Below are 19,680 nucleotides of genomic sequence, written 5' to 3'. Positions count from 1 at the left end.
TTTTTTTATGGCGGTTTTGGAGCAGTGGCTTCTTCCTTGCTGAGCGGCCTTTCAGGTTATGTCAATATAGGACTCGTTTTACTGTGGATATAGATACTTTTGTAGCCTATTCCTCCAGCATCTTCACAAGGTCCTTTGCTGTTGTTCTGGGATTGATTTGCACTTTTTGCACCAAAGTACGTTCATCTCTAGCAGACAGAACAGTCTCCTTCCTGAGCGGTATGACGACTGCGTGGTCCCATGGGGTTTATACTTGCGTACTTGGACAGATGAACGTGGTACCTTCAGGCATTTGGAAATTGCGCCCAAAGATGAACAAGATTTGTGGAGGCCTACAATTTTTTTTCAGAGGTCTTGGCTAATTTCTTCTGATTTTCACATGATGTCAAGCAAAGAGGCACTGAGTTTGAAGGTAGGCCTTGAAATACATCCACACCTCCAATTGACTCAAATTGTCAGTTAGCCTATCAGAAGCTTCTAAAGCTATGACGTAATTTTCTGCCATTTTCCAAGCTGTTTAAAGGCACAGTCAACTTAGTGTATGTAAACTTCTGACCCACTGGAATTGTGATACAGTGAAATAATCTGTCTAAACAACCTATAATACTTTTCCTCTAAAACACTCACCATCAAACTCAAGATGACGACTGATATTCTCCCAAATTAGCCACTAGTACCATTAAGTTCCAATGTTTCAGCTAGAGTATGGTGCTGTAATTATTTTATACTTGTTGGTCAGTATCCAGTACTGTATCTGTGTGATGTCAATGTCCTGTAAAATAGAGTATCACGTCCAACATCATTGAACTCTAAACACACACACACACACACACACACACACACACACACACACACACAAAAAAAAGGACACGTACACAGATCGACAGTTTCATATAAAACACAATGATTTGCGTATACTCTTCAGCACTGGTCAATAAAGCATACAGCAAGTGTGTGTAACAATGGTTGAATGACATTAAAATGACAGTCACATGAGGACCTGTCCAATGTGAAGATTAGATTCCTTGACTGTTTCTTACTGTGGATCCAAAATATGTACTGTGTGTATTCATAAGGTGACTGGGGTCAAGGTGTGGTCTCATGTTTCTGCTCCCCGGCTGTGTATGGCTGTGCTTGGAGGACCAGGCTGGGTCGGAGCTATCCCATCAGGCTGTGGTGGTGGGTCTGACAGAAGAGAAGAAGAAACTACATGAGCGGGCACGTTCCAGCGGATCAGTTTCATGCAGTTAGTTACCAGCGTTGGTCACCACCTTTTAAAAAGTGGGTGGCATTATAGGGATAAAAAAATTGTCCGACTTGCACCTACATATCAACTGCATGAACTTCGTAAAATCCATGCGCTCAAAGGCCATTGCTTGCATTGTGGAAGGCACTATAGTCAATTAAGGTGTTTTTGATTGACCACGCGAACGTGACCAAAGCCATGACTGAAACAGGAACCAACTTTGCTGAGATTTAAAAGACAGTGGATACAAATGAATGTTATATTTGAAACCTTTCTAACCAATGAATTGTACAAATGTTTTCAGTTCGTGAGTGTGTGATACAGGTGGTAGAGACAAGTTTATTTTGATCTTATTAATAAGAAACTTTAATAAAACAATGGCAGCTATGTTGATTTGGGGCTTCCTTTTGGAAAACAACAACAATGACCAACTTTTGGCTGTGGCAGATACACCTCCCCAAACTTCAATCTTCAACTTCCGTCAACATACAGTGCATTCGGAAAGTATCCAGACCCTGTCCCCTTTCCACATTGTGTTGCGTTACAGCCTTTATTCTAAAATCGATTAAAACTAATTTTCTTCGTCAAACAATATCCCATAATGACAAAGCAAAAACAGGTTTTTAGAAATTGTAGCAATTTTTTTTACAAATAAAACACAGAAATACCTTATGTAAATAAGTCCAAACACACCAAGACAGTCGTGAAGAGGGCACGACAAAGCCACTCCCCTCTCAGGAAACTAAAAAGATTTGGCATGGGTCCTGAGATCCTCAAAAGGTTCTACAGCTGCAACATTGAGAGCATTGGTTGCATCACTGCCTGGTACGGCAATTGCTTGGCCTCCAACCACAAGGCACTTCAGAGGGTAGTGCGTACATCACTGGAGCAAAGCTGCCTGCCATCCAGGACCTCTACACCAGGTGGTGTCAAAGGAAGGCCCTAGAAATTGTCAAAGACCCCAGCCACCCCAGTCATAGACTTCTTCTCTCTACTACTGCATGGCAAGCGGTACCGGAGTGCCAAGTCTAGGACAAAAAGGCTTCTCAACAGTTTTTACCCCCCAAGCCATGAGACTCCTGAACAGGTAATCAAACGGCTACCCGGACTATTTGCATTGTGTGCCCCCCCCCCAACCCCTCTTTTATGCTGCTGCTAGTCTCTGTTCATCACATATGCACAGTCACTTTAACTATACGTTCATGTACATACTACCTAAATTGGCCGGACCAACCAGTGCTCCCGCACATTGGCTAACCGGGCTATCTGCATTGTGTCCCACCACCCGCCAACCCCTCTTTTTATGCTTCTGCTACTCTCTGTTCATCATATATGCATAGTCACTTTAAAGATACCTACATGTACATACTACCTCAATGCCTGACTAACAGGTGTCTGTATATAGCTTTTCTACTCTTTTTCAAATGTCTTTTTACTGTTGTTTTATTTCTTTACTTACCCACACACACACACCTTTTTTCCCACACCATTGGTTAGAGCCTGTAAGTAAGCATTTCACTGTTGTATTCGGCACACGTAACAAATAAACTTTGATTTGATTTGAGTATTCTGAACCTTTGCTCTGAGACTCGAAATTGAGCTCAGGTGCATTCTGTTTCCATTGACCATCCCTGAGATGTTTTTACAAATTGATTGAAGTTCACCTGTGGTATATTGAATTGTTTGGACATGATTTGGAAAGGCACACAGCTGTCTATATAACATCCTGACAGTTAACAGTGCATGTCAAAGCCATGAGATTGAAGGAATTGTCCATAGAGCTCCGAGACAGGATTGTGTCGAGATAAATATCTGGGGAAGGGTACCAAAACATTTGTGCAGCATTGTATGTCCCCAAGAACACAGTGACCTCCATCATTCTTAACTGGAAGAAGTTTGAAACCACCAAGACTCTTCCTAGAGCTGGCCACACGGCCAAGCTGAGCAATCGGGGGAGAAGCGCCTTGGTCAGGGAAGTAACCAAGAATGGTTACTGACAGAGCTCCAGAGTTCCTCTGTGGAGATGGCAGAACATTCCAGAAGGACAACAATCTCTGCAGCACTCCACCAATCAGGCCTTGATGGTAGAGTGGCCTTACGGTAGCAACTCCTCAGTAAAAGTCACATAACAGTTGGTTATGGTTTTGGAGTTTGCCAAAAGGCACCTAAAGGACTCTCAGACCATGAGAAACAAGATTCTCTAGTCTGATGAAACCAATATTGAAATCTGGCCTGAATGCCAAGTCTGGAGGAAACCTGGCACCATGCCTACAGTGAAGCATGGTGGCAGCATCATGCGGTGGAGATGTTTTTCAGCGGCATGGACTGGGAGGTTGAACAGAGCAAAGTACAGAGAGATCCTTGATGAGAAACTGCTCCAGGGCACTCAGGACCTCAGACTGGGGCGAAGGTTCACCTTCCAACAGGACAACAACCCTAAGCACACAGCCAAGACAACGCAGAAGTAGCTTCAGGACAAGTCTCTGAATAGCCTTGCGGGGTCCAGCCAGCGCCCGGACTTGAACCCAATCGAACATCTCTGGAGAAACCTGAAAATAGCTGTGTAGCAACGCTCCCCATTCAACCTGACAGAGCTTGAGATGATCTGTAGAGAAGAGTGGGAGAAACTCCCCAAATACAGGTGTGCCAAGCTTGTGGCATCATACCCAAGAAGATTTGAGGCTGTAAATCGCTGCCAAAAGTGCTTCAACAAAGTACTGAGTAAAGGGTCTGAATAGTTATGTAAATGTGATTTTAAAAAAATGTTTACATTTGCAGAAATGTATAAAAACCTGTTTTTAACTTTTTGATAATGGGGTATTGTGTGTAGATTGAGGGAGGGAAAAAAACAATGTAATACATTTTAGAATAAGGCTGCAACGTAACAAAATGTAGAAAAAGTCAAACACCATCAATATGTTAAAATTATGGGTACATTTTTTGTGAACATTTTCTAGAGGTAAGGGGCAGTGTGGGGTGAGGGTACTCACACATGCCGTTGGGAGCTCCAGGGTGTCGGGGGGCCATGGTGAGAGGGTTTCCCCCAGTAGACGTCATCTGGCTGGGCATGGACTGGCCTAAAGGAGAGGTGAGAGACGGATGTTACATATTTACCATGACATTCACACACACAACGTGTGTGTTTGCGCGAGTACAGACCTGTGTGTTGTTGTGGAGTGTATGGTGCTTGCTGCTCTCTCTGCTGTAGAATCTTCATCTCTGCATGTTTCAGCTGCTCAGAGTGGAAACTCTGTCGCTCTGACAACAGCTGCTGACGCTGTTGCTCCAACTACACACACAGTGAGAGAGGGGCAGGGAAAGAGGGACACAGATACATGTTACATTTATAAGGAACCATTATGAAATACCCAAAGTCATGTTTAGTAGCTCCCCCAAACTAGAGCCCAATTGGCTAGATGTAGATCTGTATACTCACAGCCTCTTTCTCTCGGTCCATGATGGTCTCCAGCTCCTCAAAGTGTCTCAGTTTGATCTCCAGCTTCTTCATCTGAGTCTCCACCAACAGAGCCACCAGAGACTTGATCTTCCTCTCCTCTACTGCTGCTAGGTGCTAGAGAGAGAGGGCAAGAGAGAGAATTACTGTATCTATTTGCTGTACACAAAATACAAAACATGTATTTCCATCACAGACTGACCAGGTAAATCCAGGTGAAAGCAATGACCCCTTATTGATATCACTTGTTAAATACACTTCAAAAATCAGTGTAGGTGTTTTAAATTTAACTAGGCAAGTCAGTTAAGAACAAATTCGTATTTACAATGACGACCAACACCGGCCAATCATGGACGACGCTGGGCCAATTGTGCTCCGCCCTATGGAACTCCCAATCACGGCCGGTTGTGATACAGCCTGGATTTGAACCAGGGTGTCTGTAGTGACGCCTATAGCACGGAGAATCAGTGCCTTAGACCACTCAGGAGAGAGGGTAAAAAAGACTAAGCCTTGAGCCAATGGAGAACTGGATTGTGTATGTGTGCCATTCAGTGGGTGAATGGGTAAGACAAAATATTAAAGTGCCTTTGAACGGGGCAGTCTGTTCATTGGTACAAATGAATGAACTATCTCCAGACTGTCTAGAATGCTTATCTACACTGATTGACCTTGGCTTTAGGCGAGGAGGGAAGGCTCGAACTATAGGGCCTCTCTACCAGTGTCAAGAAGAGACGGAACATTTAGAAAACGCTGACGTCATTTTCAGTTTATAACCTGTGGTAAAATGTGTATGAAGGTAGTACTCTCTTGAATTAAAGGCTGTTACCTGACTTTTAATACCGGGGCTCTGTCCATTCTTATAAAATATAGGGTCTTACAAACCCTTCGAATGCATTGACAGAGTGTTTAATTTTGATTGGGAATTAAAACAGAGGAATTTAGAATTCCTTCTACAGTTTTTCACACTCAACAGTTTCCAATGTGTATTAAGAATGGTCCACCACCCAAATGACATCCAGCCAACTTGACAACTGTGGGAAGCATTGGAGTCAACATGGGCCAGCATCCCTGTGGATACTTTGGACACCTTGTAGAGTCTATGCCCCAACGAATTGATGCTGTTCTGAGGGTAAAAGAGAGGGGGTGTAACTCAATATTAGGAAGGTGTTCCTGTTGTTTGGGAAACTCAGTGTGTGAGTTACCAAATAAGTTTAAACTTTTCCAAAAAATATGATCACATAAAAGGGGAGAGAGAGTGTGGTGTGGTGTGGTTGATTGGCTTGGTCATAAGTTATGTTGTGACAGGCCAGTAGAAAGAAAAAAGTAGGGGATAGGCCAGTTTAATGGACAGTAGACAGGGATTGGCTGATGGGTGGGGTAAGTGAGCAGCGATAGGGTGGTTTGAGGGTTGTGGGTGGGGCTTACCTTGGCCTTAGTAGCGGCGGCACCGAGAGCAGCAGCTGCTGCCGTGGTAACGGTCCCATCTACCAACTCCAGCTCTGCTAGTCTCCTCCCTTCATCCTGCTCTACTTCCCTCCATCGTCCAGCAATCTCATCCTTCTCCCCTCGGTCTAAAAGGGAGAAGGAGATCATCTAGAACTTACATTATTACACACCATCTTGTCTGTAAAAATATAAATTAGACACACACACACACCTGTCTCGTGGTTCCCTCCGCTATCGCAGTCTCTTTCCTCTGTGACTGTCATTTCAGCATTCTCTCTCTTAACTCGTTCTCCCTCCACTGACCTCTCTCCTCCACTGGGCTCTAGAACAGTCTGTCTATCCGCCTGGAACACACACACACACACACACACACACACAATCATCACCCACTGACAATCAGATTCTCAGAAACACCAGAGTGTAAATTCCTGTCTCACTTCCTCTGACCCCACAGGTCACTTCCAGTCTCACCTGCAGAGACTGCTGGGAGCCAGAGTCAGTCTCCATCTTCTCACCATCCATCACATCTACAGGGAAGGAGAGGGAGGGATAGAGTTTATTTAACTAGGCAAGTCAGTTAAGAACAAATTCTCATTTACAATGATGGCCTAGAGAGAGAAAGTGTGATGGAAGGATTCTCTACTGCAGTGTTTGAGGGTTGAGGAGTAATATGTACAGTACCAGTCAAAAGTTTGGAGACACCTAATCATTCCAGGGTTTTTTCTTTATTTTTACTATTTTCTACATTGCACAATACTAGTGAAGATATCAATACTACGAAATAACACATTGGAAGGAATCATGTAGTAACCAAAAATGTTTAAACAAATCAAAATATATTTGATATTCTTCAAAGTAGCCACCCTTTGCAAACTCTTGGCATTCTCTCAACCACCTTCATGAGGTAGTCACCCCAGAATGCATTTCAATTAACAGGTGTGCCTTGTTAAAAGTTAATTTGTGGAATTTCTTTCCTTCTTAATGCATTTGAGCCAATCAGTTGTGTTGTGACAAGATAGGGGGGGATACAGAAGCCAGCCCTATTTGGTTAAAGACCAAGTTCATATTATAGCAAGAACAGCCCAAATAAGCAAAGAGAAAACAACAGTCCATCATTACATTAAAACATGAAGGTCAGTCAATACAGAAAACGTGTGCAGTCGCAAAAACCATCAAAAGCTATGATGAAACTGGCTCTCATGAGGACCACCACAGGAAAGGAACACCCAGAGTTACCTCTGCTGCAGAGGATACGTTTATTAGAGTTAACTGGCTCTCATGAGGACCGCCACAGGAAAGGAAGACCCAGAGTTACCTCTGCTGCAGAGGATACGTTTATTAGAGTTAACTGGCTCTCATGAGGACCGCCACAGGAAAGGAAGACCCAGAGTTACCTCTGCTGCAGAGGATACGTTTATTAGAGTTAACTGGCTCTCATGAGGACCGCCACAGGAAAGGAAGACCCAGAGTTACCTCTGCTGCAGAGGATACGTTTATTAGAGTTAACTGGCTCTCATGAGGACCGCCACAGGAAAGGAAGACCCAGAGTTACCTCTGCTGCAGAGGATACGTTTATTAGAGTTAACTGGCTCTCATGAGGACCACCACAGGAAAGGAAGACCCAGAGTTACCTCTGCTGCAGAGGATACGTTTATTAGAGTTAACTGGCTCTCATGAGGACCACCACAGGAAAGGAAGACCCAGAGTTACCTCTGCTGCAGAGGATACATTCATTAGAGTTACCAGCCTCAGAAATTGCAGCCCAAATAAATGCTTCAGAGTTCAAGTAACAGATACATCAACTGTACAGAGGAGACTGTGAATCAGGCCTTCATGGTCAAATTGCTGCAAGGAAACCACTACTGAAGGACACCAGTAAGAAGAGACTTGCTTGGGCCAAAAAACACGAGCAATGGACATTAGACCTGGTGGAAATCTGTCCTTTGGTCTGATGAGTCCAAATTTGAGATTTTTGGTTCCCACTGCCGGACTTTGTGAGACGCAGAGTAGGCGAACGGATGATCTCTGCATGTGTGGTTCCCACCGTAAAACATGGAGGTGTGATGGTGCTTTGCTGGTGACACTGTCAGTGATCTATTTAGAATTCAAGGCACACTTAACCAGCATGGCTACCACAGCATTCTGCAGCGACATGCCATCCCATCTGGTTTGCTCTTAGTGGGACTATCATTTGTTTTTCAACAGGACAATGACCCAACACACCTCCAGGCTGTGTAAGGGCTATTTGACCAAGGAGAGTGATGCATCAGATGACCTGGCCTCCACAATCACTCAACCTCAACCCAATTGAAATGGTTTGGGATGAGTTGGACCACAGAGTGAAGGAAAAACAGCCAACAAGTGCTCAGCATATGTGGGAAGTCCTTGAAGACTGTTGGAAAAGTGTTCCAGGTGAAGCTGGTAGAGAGAATGCCAAGAGTGTGCAAAGCGGTCATCAAGGCAAAGGGTGGCTACTTTGAAGAATCTCAAATATAAAATATATTTGATTTGTTCAACACTTTTGTGGTTACTACATGATTCCATGTGGGTTATTTTGATGTGGGTTATTTAGTTTTGATGTCTTCAATGTAGAAAATAGTCAAATTAAGAAAAACCCTTCAATGAGTTGGTGTGTCCAAACGTTTGACTGGTACTGTATATCTGCCGTGTTTCAGACTCCTACCTGCCTTCTCAGCCTCATTGAGTGCAGGGAACTCCAGAACCTTGTCAGCTTCCTCACGCACACGACAAAACTCCTCTACAGAGAGATAGAGACCGGGTTAACACAAACGCTCTCTCTCCCTCTCTCACACACATGCACCCACACACACGTACGTACCCAAAGCAGCCTTGGCGGCGGCGGAGGCAACTCGGGGATCAACCACGGACGCCAAGAACGCCACGGTGCTCATCACCGGATTCTCTGATTGGCTGAAAGGAACGGGCTGGTAGGCCAATGGGCCAAGAGAGGAGGCGGAGTCCTCCAGATAAGGGTCTTCTATTGGCAGGCGCAGGAAGTGGAGGATGCACTCGTCCTGGGTACGAGACCCCACGTGTTCTGACACCTTGTTCCAGTCGTCTCTATAGACCTCTAACGCCTGGGATGGAGGGGGAGAGAGAAGAGAGATAGGGGAAGAAGAGAAATAGGATGATAAGAGAGAGAGGCATGAGGGAGAAAAGAAGGTTATTGGCCAGATAACTAATACAAATATAAGTACCAATTTTTTTTTTCAAGCATAGGTTTACAGTACAGCAATTCATCAGTTGCTGTTATGTTGTGTTGCTACCATGCTGTGTTGTCATGTGTTGCTGCCTTGCTATGTTGTTGTCTTAGGTCTCTCTTTATGTAGTCTTCTCTCTTGTCGTGATGTGTTTTGTCCTATATTTATATTGTATTTATTTATTTATTTTAATCCCAGACCCCCGTCCTCGCAGGAGGCCTTCTGGTAGGCCGTCATTGTAAATAAGAATTTGTTCTTAACTGACTTGCCTAGTTAAATAAATAATAAAATAGAGGTAGTGGAAACAACATTATCAGCATCATCATCATTATGATCCAGCACCTCAACTACCCTGAGCCATCCCCTACCCGTTTCCAACCATTGCGGCGTATCAGTACTGTGTAGTCAACTAGTATAATTATTGTTTGTGAAGTAAATATGGTGGTTCTCATTAAGGATCTGGTTTTCTGAGATACAGGCAAGTACACAGCAAACCAAATAACTATACAATTAAACAACTAAAGGAAATACAATATTTTTTAAAAATCAATCAATCAAATGATCATATGGTTGGTTGCTTGAGACTAATGAGTTGTCTACAGGATCTGTTCTTTTTTCACATATATGTTTGCAGTTTAATTTTATGGGTGATCTTCTCCATTAAACACATTTCTTTCACTCTACAAGTCCATTCTTCCATAGTAGGAATGTCCTTATTTAACCAATGTGCTGTAATACATTTCTTTGAAGCAGACAAGAGTATATTTAATAGGTTTTGAAACCGTTCAGGGATAACTAACTATGGCACGTTTTTGATTCTTTGCCAGGAAACATTTGAATACATTGTTTACAGACGAAAACACCATTCCAGAATTTCATTATTCTATGACAAGATCAAAAAACGATGTAGGTCGACAATTCCCCACATTTTCTCCAGCATTCATTGGTTGTTTCTGGTCTTCACCATTCTGTCTCGAGATAGAATGGACCTACTAATGATATTCCATTGATACTCTTTCCATATGAATGAGTGTGTAATAATAATCATTTTCAATGTTCTCAGATTCAGATTCCCATTTGCACTTAGTTTGCATAGTATTATTCTATGTCATGAGAGCAATAGATTGTTATAGCTGTGTTATTGGTTTACTACCAGTTGTCCTTTTATGAGTATTGATTAGGTGTTTTTCTATTTATTTAACCAGGCAAGTCAGTTAAGAACAAATTCTTATTTTCAATGACGGCCTGGGAACAGTGGGTTAACTGCCTGTTCAGGGGCAGAACGACAGATTTGTACCTTGTCAGCTCGGGGGTTTGAACTCACAACCTTCCGGTTACTAGTCCAACGCTCTAACCACTAGGCTACCCTGCCGCCCCAAGAGGGTGGTGTATAGACTTGGGGTACAAATGAAGTAATGATCACCTTTGAAAACCTGAATCTAGTGATAGTGGGGCGAAGTCAGTAAGATATACAATACCAGTTAGGGGTGATGAGCCATAGGCTGATGGAGACTGCGTGGTACTTCCTCCTAATCTGGAGCAGATGATTGGACTACAGGTTCTTACTGTTGATCTTCTTTCCCAGAAAAGGTCTTACTACTGTTGCGTATTGATCACCATAGATTTGTACTATTTTCGAGCCATCTAGATGAATGTTTTATCCAAGTAATCATTAGTTGCGATTGTGTATCCCAGTAGCACCACGTAGTGTTTGGTAACCCTAGGTCACCTGATTCCTTGGCAGTTGGAGTGTTTTGTACCTCACCCTCTGTTTTTTACATTGCCAAAGAAACATTAAAATTAGACAGTCTAATTGTTGAGAAATGGATTCTGGGACCAGAATAGGTAGTGTCTGAAAGAGGAAAATATCTTTCTGATATGACAGTGTTGTATTACTCGAGTCCAGGAGTCAGACTTGAACCGGAATCAAGTCACAATTTTCGAGACTCGACCAGTGATGACTCCGACCAGTGACTTGACTACATCACTGAGTAGAGGGAAGATAAACTGAGAGATGATTGGCTCACCTCCAACAGTAGGAGGGTCTCCTGTTCTGTCCAATCCCTCCCTGAACTGGCTCCTTTACTCTTGGGGTGTTTCCTGGCATACAGGTCTGTTCTGAGGCCAAAGTTCTGAGAGTCTGAGGGCTTCTCTACACTTCTCTCAGGGAAGAACAACATCTGCTGGGAGGACGACACCTGGATAGGGAGAGAGTGAGGGATGGAGGGGAAGAGAGAGAGATGGAGTGGGATGGAGAGGGAAAGATTTGAGAGGGTCAAAACAAGCATACAGGCTGTCAATTTGTACCTCAATTTCCCTGTTAGTGTTTCATTATATATACATATTTTATTTATTTTCTTTTTACCTTTATTTAACTAGGCAAGTCAGTAAAGAACAAATTGTGTGCTGCCCTATGGGACTCCCAATCACGGATGTGATATAGCCTGGATTCGAACCATGGACTGTAGTGACGCCTCTTGCACAGAGATGCAGTGCCTTAGACCGCTGCGCCAATCAGGAGCCAAAAAACATAAGTGTGTGTGTTACCTGTAGTGGTCTGTGCTGCAGCGGGGCCAGTCCTGAGGGTGTATCAGCCAGTGTGTTGAAGTGAGGGGTGGGAGGGGGTCCCATAGGGAGAGGTCTGCTTTCTGCATCCACCTGGTAGTTCACTAACCCCCACTGCTCCAACAACGCATGGACCCTACACACACAGTTACAATACACACACAGTTACAATAAACACTGTTACACAACACAAACACATTAAGTGGTGGTTTAAACTTCATAGCACACCTCATGACGGCGCAGACATCTCCTGTCAGGTTCCGTCTGCAGGAGGTGGAGCTGAGGTACTCCTGGGGGTTCAGCCGGTACGAGTCAATCATGAAGTTACGATATGCCAGGTATCTACACACACACATTGTGTTCATTATGTCTCTGAAGGGGTACAATCATGTCTGAAGAAAACAGCAGGGGCCCAAGCACTGAACCCTGAGAAACACCTGAAATTGTTACTCACATCTCTGGAGATTTGGACTTGTTCTGTCCGTTAAAGAACTCTGGAAGAGCTCGTTTCTCGATCTGGTGAATACTGGAACATGTACACAAAGTTAGGATAGAATCAGACAACACTCATTTTGAATATACAGTGGGGCAAAAAAGTATTTAGTCAGCCACCAATTGTGCAAGTTCTCCCACTTAAAAAGATGAGAGGCCTGTAATTGTCATCATAGGTACACTTCAACTATGACAGACAAAATTAGAGAAGAAAAATCCAGAAAATCACATTGTAGGATTTTTTATGAATGTATTTGCAAATTATGGTGGAAACAACTATAACGGGTGTGTACTAACCAGTTATAGTTGAACCAGGCGGTGTAGGACGGGACGATGATGTGGTGAGTTTGTTCTGTGATGTTGTCTTCTCCATCTGACAGACGCAGCCCCTCTCTGCCCTCCTCATCCTCCTGCACACACACACATACAGTACATAATTGGTATATCGGTGTGTAGGGTACAGACACACTAAATTCCTCATCAAAATTAGATAATTCAATAAAATTCTTGCAGTTCTAATTGAATTGTTACCCTTCCACCAGGAAGCAGAGAGTCGTCCTCAATTTCATCTGAAGAAAAGAGGGACGAGTGGAGAATGAGTTATAATCACACACACACACACACACACACACACACACACACACACACACACACACACACACACACACACACACCCCCTCTCTCACTCACCCAGGTCGGTCATCATCCCTCCTTTGACAGGAGTGTTCTCACTGTCCTTCTTTGGGTTCACTGCAGACAGAGAGACACAACAAGTAAACATCTGTCTGTGTGTGTGTCTGTCTGTCTGTGTGTCTGTGTGTGTACACGTGTACCATTCTTAGGCAGTATAATTTCTTCCATATTAGGGACAGGTGTTGGATCCTCCATATCTTTAGTCAGATCCTCCTCTACGTCTTCCTCTTCCTCCTTTGGCCCACGCCTCTTAAACCCACCACTAGGGAGGGAAGGCAGGGTTATAGAGAGGGCCAATAGGTAGAGAATAGGGGTTAAAAGGAACAAATATGAAAATTCCATCAAGATTGAGCTAGGGGTGGAAGAAGAGAGAAACCTCACCTCTTCTTTCCTCCTTTCTTTTTGCCATCGGAAGAGGGAGGAGAGGGGGAACGTCTTCTCTTCTTCACTGGAGTAAACTTACGGTCCTGGTGGAGGAAGAGACAAGTGATGGCAGACATACCAACTAAGAAAGTGCTCACACAGGCCTGTTAAAAAAAGACATTGGAGGGAGAGCAACACACACACAAGCACACAACTAGCCCAGAGCCACAGGATCTCACACATACACACACACCTGTTGGTCTGTGACGTGGACTCTCCGGCGGAGGATGAGAGGAACGTTTCTGTCATCTACCAGGTAGTCTTCTTCATTCATCCACTCATTATACACCTCCGTATCCAACACCCAGCCTGCATGCACCTGTACACACACGTATTCATCACTTGTGAGAAATAGTCATAGAACTGTGTGTGTGTGTGTGTGTGTGTGTGTGTGTTTTCTTACCCTCCAAGGTCTGTGTGTGTGTGGAGGTTCCTGTACCTCTCCCTCTACGTCACTGGAGGACAGCCAGCTATCGTAGCTACAGGAAACAAACAGTCATACACATGATTATGGAGGGTGTGTGTTTGTGTGTTAGGGTTGAAAATGTTTACGGTATTTTACAACATGTTCCATCCTGAGAATAAATCACTTCTCTCACATGTAACCCAGTATTTTCCACCAACCGGAAGTGTCATTCAAAAGCATTATAAGGCATATAAATAGGCATATGTCTGGATTAGATTTGTATTTTTTAGGGATCCCCATTAGCTGTTGCCATGCACACAGCAGCTACTCTTCCTGGGGGCCAAACACATTAAGGCACCTATAAGATGTACTGTTTTATACGTAATGTGACATTATTACACCACCACATATCCACAATACAAAATGTTCAATACCACCATACAACAATATCACAATGTGTGCATATGCATGTGTCTGCACCTTTGTGTGTGTCTCTTCACAGTCCCTGTTGTTCCATAAGGTGTGTTTTTACCTGCTCTTAAAATCTGATTCTACTGCTGCATCAGTTACCTGATGTGGAATAGAGTTTCATGTAGTACTGTACCCCTCCCATAGTCTGTTCTGGACTTGGGGACTGTGAAGAGACGTGTGGCATGTCTTGTGGGGTATGCATGGCTGCCCTGTTCTGAGCCAACTGCAATTTTCCTGCAAATTCCCACTTTGTGGCACTTGACAACACGACTGAACAGTGGTCCAGGTGCAGCAAAACTAGGGCCTGTAGGACCTGCCTTGTTGATAGTGCTGTTAAGAAGGTAGAGCAGCGCTTTATTATGGACAGACTTCTCCCCATCTTAGCTACTGTTGTATCAATATGTTTTGACCATGACAGTATACAATCCAGGGTTAGAGCTTTGATCGGAAATTCAAGCCTGATGCTACCTGAGCCAAACATTAAATACATTTAGAGCCATACATTTTATGAGCCCTATATTAAAAAGGCATTTAAATGACCAAGCCCACATGATCGTGCCATTATCCAATACAGCTATGATATAAGCTACTGCACATTACGCACAACAGAAAAACATAAAAGCCCATAGATGTACCTAGCTATATGCTCTCTTGGGTACATAAGTTAAACTCGCTCCAGTAGGCTAATCTTTTTGACTGTGGACTGTATTATATGGACTGGAATTGTTCAAACCCTGATAGAGCAGGGAGAGAACATGTGATTCTGGTGCAGCACATGCGGCCTACAAAGTTACAAGTTTAGGCTAGCGAATTTGATTTTAATATTTGTATAATTAGTAGGCTGACACATATATACCTATGATAACATTTCCCCATGTTATTAGCCTACCTCTTTCTTTCTCTATCGCTGCTTCATTCCTTCCTCCATTTCAACAGTTAAATGAAATAAGTTTGGTTGTCCTCATCTTCATCATTCTAATGACATCCTTGAATAATATAGGACTAGAATTAGATGCAGAAGGCTTTCACTTCTCTTCAGGAAGATGGAATGGTTGTTTGTCTGAATAAATAACTGCTACAGCCTACCACCATAGCGCTTCGCTCTTCTTTCAAACTACCTGTGAGTTCTATTGGCTGCTGTATAAAACATTCAGCAAACAAGAGCTTGCATCCCTCTTCAAATAGTCTATTGGTATAAGAAATGATGTCCAGCAAGGTATTGTAGGAAGCTTTTCCTGCATGGATTCCAAGAGCTGAGTTTTTTAAAGGTGAGAGGCCAGCGGAGCACAGGTGCGTGCGTATTGCACCAAGAGACCGAGGCTATAAGTTAGAAGCTTATTATGCATAACCAATCATTAATTAGCTAAATATAAGGCTAATACTGCATTGAATGTATAACCTGAAACAGGTAGTCTAGGACATACATATATATATATATATATATATATAGAGCTATATATCAATCTAGAACAGGATGATCTATTTTGGATGCAATCTGATTGGAGTTGATAGAGAGAAAAACAGAGTGCTCGCGCGTGCATTGATTTAAAGCAACAATATTCGAGTGAGGCTGTTTTAAAACTCTGCAGCTGAAAATAAAATATGTAAATCTTTACAATTAAAATAATGGTTTCATATAAATAATTTATTATAGTTTACCAGTTTCACACAGTTATTTAACCCTGGAAAAGGGAGTGGTATTAGTGGTAAATCCTGGTAAATCTCGGTAACTGGGTTCCCACCATTCAACCCTAGTGTGTGTGTGTTACCTGTCAGGGTGCCTGCCCCAGTGCACCAACACATAGTTGTCCTTCCGCATAACAGGGCGCACCCACTCCCAATCTGGAAATAAGAACACACAAACACACACCAACGGTCAAAAACTAAGAACAGAACTCACAAAATTACATAAAACTGTGAATTTGGATCAAAGCTGCCAACAGGCTATGACCCACAAAGATCCTATTAAATTAGTTACAATATGTAATTCTATGCGATGACCCCACACACACACACACACATTGACCTTGGTCTGTGACAGCTGGACGGGGGTAGATGTGGTGAGAGGCTTGGGTTCTGTCCTCAGTCAACGAACCCTGAGACAGACAAAGAACTACATTACCCATCAGTTGAGACAAAGAACTACGTTTCCCAACAGAGATAACAGCCCAAGAGAGAAAACAACAGCACCCATGGCAGAATTACATAAATCTTCCTTCCTCCCCCTGCTCTCCATCTATCTTCCCTTCTTGCTGCCCTCCCTCCCTCCCTCACCTGGTGTTTGGTGATGATGTCAGCCAGTCTGCTGTTCAGGTTCTGATCCACCTCCTGGTCCACATACACGACGGGCCTCGACAGACAGCTATTCTGGACCAGGGTCTTCTCCAGAATAGTAAACATCTCTACGTTTCGGTCCGTCCTGGAGGAGTTCTGTAGGTCAAACCTTCTCCTGGGGGAGGAAGAGTACCCATGCAGGTTACCAAGCAGGCCCCGAAACAGGACGTTGCCAAAGGTGTCACTCACCAGCCCTGTCAGAGGGAGGAGATAGGAGACAGGGGATGGGGGCTAGGAGGTAAGTGATAGGGGATAAGATCTGTCACTCACCAGCCCTGATCAGTCTTGAACTTGTATGCAGTGCCAAGGATGTGGCAAAGCCCGCCTCCTGGGCGCAGGTCCAGGAAGCACTGAGACTAGAGAGGAGCACACACACAAACATACCAATAATGGCGCCGGAGTTGGGTGCTGTTTTACGGGCTCCGAACCAATTGTTCTATTTTGTGTGGTTTTTTCCGCGTTATTTGTAACTTCTTTTGTACATAATGTTTCTGCCATAGTCTCTTATGACTGAAAAGAGCTTCTGTACATCAGAACAGTGATTACTCCCCTTTAATACAGACGCGAAGGATTTACTCCAGATACCCGACAAGGCCCAAATCCCCGTCATTCGTGTGAAGAGAAGACGTAGATACAGTGGACGCAGGTCCGGGTGCCTTGTGAGAATTTGTCGGTGAGTGAGTAACCCTCCTCTACCATTTGTCCTATTGGCCAACGTGCAATAATTGGAGAATAAACTGAAGGAGCTCCGTTCAAGACTATCCTACCAACGGGACATTAAAAACTGTAATTTCTTATGTTTCACAGAGACGTGGCTGAACGACGACATGGATAACATACAACTGGCTGAGTTTTCTGTGTACCGGCAAGAAAAAACAGCTGCCACCGGTAAGACAAGGGGTGGCGGTCTGTGTATTTGTGAATAACAGCTGGTGCACAAAATCTAATATCAAGGAAGCCTTTAATTTTTGCCTGCCTGAGGTAAAGTATCTTATGATAAGCTGTTGACCACACTATTTACCAAGAGAGGTTTCATTTGTATTTTTCGTAGCTGTCTATTTACTACCACAAACCAATGCTGGCACTAAGACCACACTAAACGAGCTGTACAAAACCATAAGCAAACAATAAAATGCTCATCCAAAGGCAGCGCTCCTAGTGGCCGGGGACTTTAATGCAGGGAAACATAAATCTGTTTTACCTCATTTCTACCAGCATGTTACATGTGCAACAAGAGAACATTTTTCAATTAAACTCTAGACCACCTATACTCCACACACAAAGACGCGTACAAAGCTCTCCCCCACCCTCCAATTGGCAAATCTGACCATAATTCTATCTTCCTGATTCCTGCTTCAAAGCTCAAATTAAAACAGGAAGCACCAGCTCAATACGGAAGTTGTCAGATGACGCAGATGCTAAGCTACAGGACTGTTTTCCTTGCACAGACTATAATATGTTAATCCGATGGAATTGAGTAGTATACCACATCCGTCACCAGCTTCATCAATAAGTGCATCAATAACGTACATACTAGAGGCCGACCGACTATGATTTTTCAACGCCAATACCGATTATTGGAGGACCAAAAAGCATATAAAATAATGACAATTACAGTACTGAATGAACAATGAACAATTATTTTAAGTTAATATAATACATAAATAAAATCAATTTAGTCTCAAATAAATAATGAAACATTCAATTTGGATTAAATAATGCAAAAACACAGTGTTGGAGAAGAAAGTACAAGTGTAAAAAAGGTAACGTTTAAATTCCTTGCTCAGAACATCAGAACATATGAAAGCTGGTGGTTCCTTTTAACATGAGTCTTCAATATTCCCAGTTAAGAAGTTTTAGGTTGTAGTTATTATAGGAATGATGACGTGTCGACTATTTCTCTCTATACCATTTGTATTTGTATTTGACTATTGTATGTTCTAATAGGCACTATAGTATTGCCAGTCTAATCTCGGGAGTTCGTAGGCTTGAAGTCATAAACAGTGAATCAAGCACTGGCAAAAGCTGCTGGCAAACGCAGTAAAGTGCTGTTTGAATGAATCCTTACGAGCCTGCTGCTGCCTACCACCACTCAGTCAGACTGCTCTATCAAATCATATACTTAAATATAATAAACACACAGAAATTCAAGCCTTTGGTCATTAATATGGTCAAATCCGGAAACTATAATTTCGAAAAAAAAAAAAAGTTTATTCTTTACGATAAAATACGGAACGGTTCCATATTTCATTGCACAACCTTCAATGTTATGTCATAACTATGTACAATTCTGGCAAACTAATTACAGTCTTTGTTAGGAAGAAATGGTCTTCACACAGTTGGCAACGAGCCAAGAGGCCAAAACTGCTACATATACCCTGACTCTGCTTGCACTGAATGCAAGAGATGTGACACAATTGCAATGTAATCAGCCATAATCGGTGTCCAAAAAGGCAGATTACCGATTGTTATGATAACTTGAAATCGGCCGTGCCGATTAAATCGGTCAACCTCTAGTATATACCCCAACCAGAAGCCATGGATTACAGGCAACATTCGCACCGAGATAACGGGTACATCGGCCGCTTCAAGGAGAAGTACTCTAACCCAGAAGCTTATAAGAAATCCCGCTATGCCCTCAGACAAACCATCAAACAAGCAAAGCGTAAATACAGGACTAAGACTGAATCCTACTACACCGGCTCCGACGCTTGTCGGATGTGGCAGGGCTTGCAAACTATTACAGACTACGAATGGAAGCTCAGCCGCAAGCTGCCCAGTGACAAGCCTACCAGACGAGCTAAATGACTTCTATAGGCACTTCAAGTCAAGCAACACTGAAGCATGCATGAGAGTACCAGCTGTTCTGGATGACTGTGTGATCACGCTCGCCGTAGCCGATGTGAGCAAGACCTTTAAACAGATCAAC

The 19,680-nt window shown here is 43.2% G+C and overlaps 1 protein-coding gene across 1 annotated transcript; it reads right to left on the bottom strand.

Moving 5' to 3' along the window:
* Nucleotides 1-882: 882 nt before the first annotated feature.
* LOC110514975 (SWI/SNF complex subunit SMARCC1) lies at nt 883-18,953 on the bottom strand. Its single transcript, XM_090209047.1, has 24 exons — nt 17,022-18,953; nt 16,692-16,866; nt 16,444-16,513; nt 16,187-16,259; nt 13,944-14,019; nt 13,734-13,859; nt 13,499-13,584; nt 13,258-13,379; nt 13,115-13,174; nt 12,956-12,993; nt 12,722-12,834; nt 12,387-12,458; nt 12,161-12,274; nt 11,915-12,068; nt 11,395-11,565; nt 8,986-9,244; nt 8,830-8,904; nt 6,618-6,673; nt 6,358-6,490; nt 6,126-6,271; nt 4,683-4,817; nt 4,406-4,535; nt 4,237-4,323; nt 883-1,185 (listed from the first exon to the last, which is right to left on the bottom strand). The coding sequence occupies exons 2-24, from the start codon at nt 16,815-16,817 to the stop codon at nt 1,100-1,102; spliced, it is 2,508 nt and encodes an 835-aa protein (XP_090065173.1). The 5' UTR covers nt 16,818-16,866; nt 17,022-18,953; the 3' UTR covers nt 883-1,099.
* Nucleotides 18,954-19,680: the final 727 nt, after the last annotated feature.

The sequence above is a fragment of the Oncorhynchus mykiss genome, chromosome 18 (assembly GCF_057628025.1).
Source record: "Oncorhynchus mykiss isolate SJ-2025 chromosome 18, ASM5762802v1, whole genome shotgun sequence".
NCBI lineage: Eukaryota > Metazoa > Chordata > Actinopteri > Salmoniformes > Salmonidae > Oncorhynchus > Oncorhynchus mykiss.
The sequence above is the reverse complement of the archived record's forward strand: the minus strand, read 5'-3'. Positions and strand labels throughout refer to the sequence as shown.